The sequence below is a fragment of the Trachymyrmex septentrionalis genome, unplaced genomic scaffold (genome assembly GCF_001594115.1).
Source record: "Trachymyrmex septentrionalis isolate Tsep2-gDNA-1 unplaced genomic scaffold, Tsep1.0 scaffold49, whole genome shotgun sequence".
Lineage (NCBI taxonomy): Eukaryota > Metazoa > Arthropoda > Insecta > Hymenoptera > Formicidae > Trachymyrmex > Trachymyrmex septentrionalis.
The window spans coordinates 755255-762387 of NW_017305661.1; the positions used below are offsets into that span (position 1 = coordinate 755255).

The 7133-nt window shown below is 42.5% G+C and overlaps 1 protein-coding gene across 2 annotated transcripts in view; it reads right to left on the reverse strand.

Moving 5' to 3' along the window:
• The window catches only part of LOC108751526, a 305551-nt gene that overhangs the window by 116410 nt on the left and 182008 nt on the right, over positions 1-7133 (reverse strand). For both annotated transcript variants that reach the window (XM_018491760.1, XM_018491761.1), the window contains exon 6: positions 5674-5763. In XM_018491760.1, the coding sequence (XP_018347262.1) occupies positions 5674-5763 (90 nt within the window). The remainder of the gene's footprint in view (positions 1-5673; positions 5764-7133) is intronic.

The following is a 7133-nucleotide window of genomic DNA, read 5'->3' on the forward strand; positions in this document are numbered from 1 at the left end:
GCACTGAATATCACACACAGTTATATAGTGTGTATGAAAAACAATAAGCCACAGTATACATAAAAGATTTCAATATGTATAAAACGCAATCAATTATGTTTAGAAAATTCCTAAATTTAATTAACTGACAATGAAAAGCAACTCGGCAGGTACATTTGAAAAGTTGCCACATAATGTTAGACATATAACTTTCAACTAGATTTTTTACGGAGGTAATCGAAAGTTGCGTACAGCAGTCAGCCTATTAAAACTAAAGTTATAACCGACACACGAGTGAAACCGGTCTTAAACAATCGTGTATTTACCTTTTCAGCCGCTTAAATAATCCCATATTACGCTCGATCTTCCGTCTGTGTGCATATTGCCAGACGAAGATTAGTCTCGGCCAAGTCACCACGACGGCGGTGTGCCGCCGTGAACGACTTTATCGTTGAGCGAGAGAGGTCGTAAACAGCCGACCGCTTTCACGAGACTTGCAGCGGGGTTAGCATGCAGCAGCGTGTGCTCGAGTTCGAGTTAGACGAATCAGTTTGATCTGCGCATTAGTTTGAACCCTGTGAGAAGAAGAGGCACGGGCAATCGTCTTGCCACACGTTACGATTCGCAGACATAGTTCGACCTGCATAAAATCGTAAATCACACCACGTGTAAACGTACGGGGTGTCACAATTTACGCCGCTGCTCGACACCCAGTCGTCGTTCGTTCTTCGTCTGATTTAACGAGGATATCCAGCTGCTATCACGCTGATATATCACGCTCCTCGGACGAGCACAGAGTACAGAGTGGTTCATAAACTTTGTACAAAAGTTAATATTTAAGAAACATTTCATAGAATGCTATTATTCGTCTTTAATATTAAATATTTATGTAATTAAACTTTGCAGGATATTATCGAAATCTGTAATCAACTACACTAATTAACTGGCTGCGTTCCTAAAATTACATTTCCTCTAGTCTCTCTCGTTCTCTCTTTGAACGTTAAATCTTACGTCTTGAATTTTGATATAAGAAAATCTCTCACTTTAAGTATAACGAAAAATCGATAAAATTCCATGCAAACTTTATGAAGCATCCTGTATAATTTCTCATCGCTGCCCTCGAGGATTCTATTACACACTCTGCTCACCTGCTGCGACCGTGTACGCGCCACGCGGAGAGCTACCTTATAAATCTACGATTCTTGGCATAAATCGAGTCGAGACGATTTCTCTCGACGCGGCAACGTTTTCCCGATAATTTATGCCCGATGCGAGTCGACGAATTAAGTCAATGGACGTGGAACGAGTTTGCTAATTGAGCAAACCTTCTCATATGTGGATTAGATTGTGATCGAGCGAGAACTGGATAGCAAAATTTCGATCGTGCACGAGTGCACGGATCTGGTGCCGCAAATTTCCCGTCTATGGGAGCTGCGGAAAAAGCGACGGTAAGAAAATACGTGACGGTCGCGAAGGCCCGTCAACCGTACCAGCGGGCGCTCGTTAATGCCCTCCAATCCGACTCTCTCGAAGCACCCGCTTGAACTTCGGCCGCGGTCGTTTGTCGTACTTGCACCTCTTTGCCCGGCGGGCGTAAACGCGGCACGACGCTGCGATCTCCTGCGCTTCCTCTTCCTGCTCCGTCCCACCTCTTTTAAAGCGACCGCCAGGCTCGGGGCCAGGCACAAGCTCCGACCAGCTAATCGGCGACAAAGCGGCAGCTTCGCCAACTACGGGATTACAGTTAGGCACCCGGTGATCTCTCTAGCAGGGAATCCGTGGGAAGAGGAAAGGAAACGACTAGGGAGAAAGGAGAGGCTGTAACAAGGGAGTCTTGAGCTGCCGTTGCTTGAAGAACGCGAAGAATCAATGTGACGAGGAAGCAGAAGCCTGTTCGGATGACGTACTGAGAGAGAGAGACCCACTTCGTACACCACGAAACTCGTAACGTTAGACGATGGCTAGGAAAGCGAATTAGCTATTTGTGTGTTTAACTTTCAATACATATTTTTACACAGTTTATACGATTCCCGTGCGCTCGCGTCAAAATAAATCAAATATTTCTTACAGCATGAAAGCAATAATGATAAAATAATACTCACATTATCCGTAAAATGTTATGTATTCGTACAAATCCTTTTATTTTTATAAACCAGACATCTGCGACGGTAAAAAATATTGTTAGAGTAGTATTGCTCGCCAAAGCGAAGAAGCGCAGCTATCATTAAGGTAGAAATAACAGCGTTTACACTATAAATATGGAAAAAATACAACTGTACTTTTAACAAGCTGAAAGATAATTTTGTTAGTGTTCTTCTTATTTAGCCGAGCAATTGACGATCATCATGCACTGTTATTTCAAGAGTGAGTAGAATAAGCACGTTGTGCGCGCGCGCATATAAAGTCCTTGCATCCCGGTGCGATTTTGCACAATAGGTGATTATCTAAAAGATAGCGTTTAGATTTCTTGAACGGACAGAGTGCGCTTCCGCCTGGAAGATTGTCAACAGTAGACTTTCTCGTAAATTCCTACGTTCTCATCACGTACCGCATTGGTATCACATGGAGGAATGGTACATGCAATGTGGACATGTAAACATTAAAGTGTAGAAGATCGGAGCGACGTGAGGCGGTCGGAAAATCTCGCGGAGATTGCTCGAGACGAGTCGGAAACTGAGCCCCGCGGGCAACTCCAACGGGATCCCACGAAACCGAAACAACGTTGCGCTTTGTTGCAATCAAGGTGGCGGAATGAAGGAAGTGAGCACGACCAGACCAGAGAGGAGCACCGCAAGCGTCGAGCACTGAAGGCGGAATCGATGGATGGAGAAAGAGAAACGAGAGGAGCCTAACGAGACACGCGAGGAACTACCTATGGAAAAGAAAGGCAGTATAAATAGGTGCGGGAATGTGAAGTACGAAGATACGTGGGTCGAGCCGAAGAACGGTCAGAAAATACTTCCGCGAGAATCTGCTTGAAGGTGAATCTGCACGGTTTTTCAGCTTGACAAATCATCCACAGCGAACAAAAAATAGACAACGTATATAATAATTAAAAAGAAAAAAAGAAAAACGAAATTCTCTTTGCCTTATGATTTACCTTTCAAAGAAACGGGAGTCTATTTTTTTAATCTTACAGTTTTTCCTTAATTAAGATAATTCATTATCTCGTTGTATTCTTTGCGCAAAATATAACATTATTTATTCAATAGTGCCACTGTGTGGTATTATTTTGATACGATATAATGGCTTTATCACCCTGTGAAGGTTAACAATAGATAAAAGATTATCAACGAAAAGTGTAAAAAAGAGTACATTGAATGAGTACATGAATTTATAATTGGCATTACACATTTAACTCGATTTTTTTAAAAGATTACATTTGCGAATTATATTACACTAATATAGTCCGTTTCTCTAATTATTCCCTTAAAGAAAAAAAACTTAATTGCTCATTGCATTCGCTGTTCATGAGTCATCGGGGACGATCATTTAATGTAAACTGTGTCCTCTTTTACCTAGCTGCGAAAGGGCAATTCACCTCTAAGGGTCTCGCGCCAATCGTACCGAGTCCCGTAAGAAGCGCCGCGTGCGTTTTACTGTAATTAAAATTAACAACTAATGGCACGACGTGTTTCTTACTGTTTATTTCTCCAGTTCGAAGCACGCCGGAGCTCATTACATCGTCTCTACCTGCCCGCGTCCACCAGTCAGCTAATCGGCGACAAAACGGCAGCTTTGCCAACTACAGTTAGACATACGTGGATCCGGCCAGCTGAGCGAGCCACGAAGACGGGCGGAAGAAAGGAGCAGAGGGAGGCAATACGAGGCACGCGAAGGGAGCATGAACACTGAGGTGATACCAGAAGGTAAGAAAAGGTAGCGAGAAGAGAATTGTACGACGATATAAGTCGAAACAGTGTACGTGTGTGAGACATAGAGAAACAGAGAAGAGCATTCATTGAGACGGAGAGAGGCGGAAGGGACCGTTGGCCCTTTTACGAGAAGAGGATATAAATGGATGGACGCACGAGAAACACGAAGGCGTGCGAACTGAGCGTGTAGTTCATGTTCAAGTAAGTGGATAGTTAACGTTAATGTTGTTGCGAGGGGTCCCTCCTTAATCGAGACACAAAAGAGTCGCGTATATCCCACACTCGGTTGCAATTAAAGCGGCCGAGTGCGCTTTTCCCTTTCACCCGATTACCGTTGCAGGACGCAACGCTTTGAAGGAGGGACTGGTTACGTGAACGATGTCGATATTAGACTCGCCGAAAAAAAATGGAGACTACTTGATCTAAAAGTAAAATTCGATGAAGTGATTTCTCCGTTTCATATCATAAAAATATTGCATATTGCTTTTAATCGATCCTAGTAGATTAATATCACTTCTAGTTTATTATCGCGAGGTAACGCGATAGCCATCACAATGATCGCATTTACTGTACCAAGAAAATCGAATGCTCAGATAATATTTGTTCGACAGTAATGATTATATCTCGCAACTGACCCCTGCATTCAAAACTTTCTTTTATGCCCTTATAAATAAATAAATTCTATGAGCTCTCTCATATACCGCAAAAAAATATTTCGTACAATATTATCTTTGTCCAACATGAGTTTATCCAGGTCTATTTCTATCGATATAGATTAAATTTAATCTTAGATTAATTTACTTTTTATCTCTTTCTAATTTTCAGAATTAGAAGAAAAAAAAATAAGACAAATCGAGATTAAGATTAATCTACATCGGTAGAAATGAACGTGAAATATATGTATACGCTCATTTAAATACTTTAAACAATCATTATACACTCTCTATGGTAATTTAAGGCAAAGCGTGTTTCGTGATGCGAACGCTAGCGGGTTAATCTTTGGTCAGGCTCCTTTCAGCTATCGTCCAGCGACTACCTCTTCTCGCCGTGCGCTAATCGACGACAGAGAGCAACAACTGCGCCAACTACGGGAATACAGTTAGATATCTGCAGATCCGACCAGCTGAGCCTCACGGAAAGGGAGAGAAAGGGACAGTGCGGGACGAAGAGCGAGGAGAACGGCCTGGAGAGAATGGCGCACTCGACAAGGCAGAATCACTCGACAAGGTAGAAGGGAGAGAAACGGCCTGCCGTGGAAGTATCTGCCGGTACTCGACCAAGTACGTAAATAGATGCACAGAACGAGCAGAAGATGCGGGGGCGTGTGAACCAAGCTTAGGAGCCCTACGTGGTGGATGGGTGTGTCCCAGCTTCCGCATACTCCTCCGCGGTCACCGCGTGTTGTTATCTTCCGCAACGCGACGCGAGAAGCAACGTAGAGTCGCGTGTGTGGCGTAAGTTCACCGTTGCCTCTATGTGGAGCATCTCAACGCGACAACAAAGACTTACGACTAAAGCGCAGTCGACTATCTCGATAAAAATTTGTTTCAATTTGGAGATCTACAATCTTATTTCTCTTTAAATAATCTGGAATATATAGATTCCAGATAGACATTTAGCGATAATTTCAGAAATATATCAAAATCGTAAAAACGTTCGAAAATTATCGTTTCAAATTTTTCCGTTTTTTTTTTAATTTCAACGATGTATAATACAAGTCTAATATCTTTTGTCACAACAGATAATTGCGACAAAAATTATCATCATTAATTTTTTTCTCAGAAAATTGTTTAAATATTTATATTTTTTAAATACTTACCGGGAAGTGACAGGCCACACGTGAGAACGTGTTCTGGCAAGTCGTGGATAGTCCTTGGTGATGCTACTTCGTCGATTCGCTTTTTGGTTCCTGAAATCAGAACGAAGGCTCTTGTTAGTACCACAATCCGCAATAACAAGGATATCTCTCTTAGTCATTTGCATTTCAATTTGACAGTTGAATCGAATACCGGTAAGAATACCGGCAGAAATCGGTAATTGGATCCAAGAGTGTAGGGTCGGCCATACAAAATTGACAGCTGAACGAATCTCGATGTGATTCATCGAGATTGGTTCATCTCCAAATAAGATCGAATAACTACTCTATGAAGAATTGGAAACCAACTGACAGATTTGTTTCTTTCCTCGAACAAATATCTTAGCAATGAAATTAATTTTCACGTCCATTACGAGTATTACAACAAAAAATAAAGATCTTAATTAATATTCACAAAATGAGCATTACATATTGAAATGTTAAATAATTAATTATATAACTTTAGCGTACTAGCATTCGAGTAGTAGCATTCGACGTTCAATTTCTTCTGTTAAACAAACATGCACGTCATGCTGAATTGTATAGAAATAAAAAAAAAACACGTCTCTCTATGATGAATAATGCCGGTATGCTTCATCAAACCATTAAATACGTCTCTACGATTAATATCCGCTTTACGAGATACAAAGATCGATCGAAGAGCGCGTTCGCTACCGAAACGAAGCGCGTTTATCGATTAATCGCGATGGAAACGTGCTCATCGGTGGCCCGATGGCGAGCACGTTCATCACGCACGTGCGTATACCGCACGTGCACGCATGCAGAAACGAACATCGGATTGTGCTAGCCCGCGAGCTTGACCTTCCGTTGAAGAGGCTCCCTCTAATTCCACCTTTTAACCCTCGTCACCTTCTGTCAGAGACCGGCGAAGGTGAACGGCGAAACGCACGCATATTCGCCTCTTCTTCAGCACATATACGCATCGCGCGATACATCACGCGGACGATCGAGCACTTTCTACCTTCACGAGTAACACGTCGAATAATATGTATCTCACGTCGGCATTTTAAATAGCATTACTACCGCGAGTAGCCGGCGCGAATACCGGACGTCTCATTCATGACGGCGCAGAAATAATCGAAAGTAAGCGAGCGTGAGCGGCGTCTCGTCAAAGTGCATTCACTTATGCAGAGAACTGCGCGCCAGAGATCTCGCGGGAAATGTAATCAAGCGTAAATCAATGCCACTCGATTCGCCTTTTCTCTATATGCTGCTCTCTTTTCATTCTCTCCTTCTCTCACTTTCCCTCTTTCCTTTTCCTATTACCTCCGAGATCGACGACAATGTAATTAACGCCGATTACCACTGGGCGCATTATTAACACGAGTGGATTGGACTATTCTCTGCGAAACGCGCGGAAAAAGTTTTATCGTTTGCACTTGCAGACAAGTTAATGCTATCGG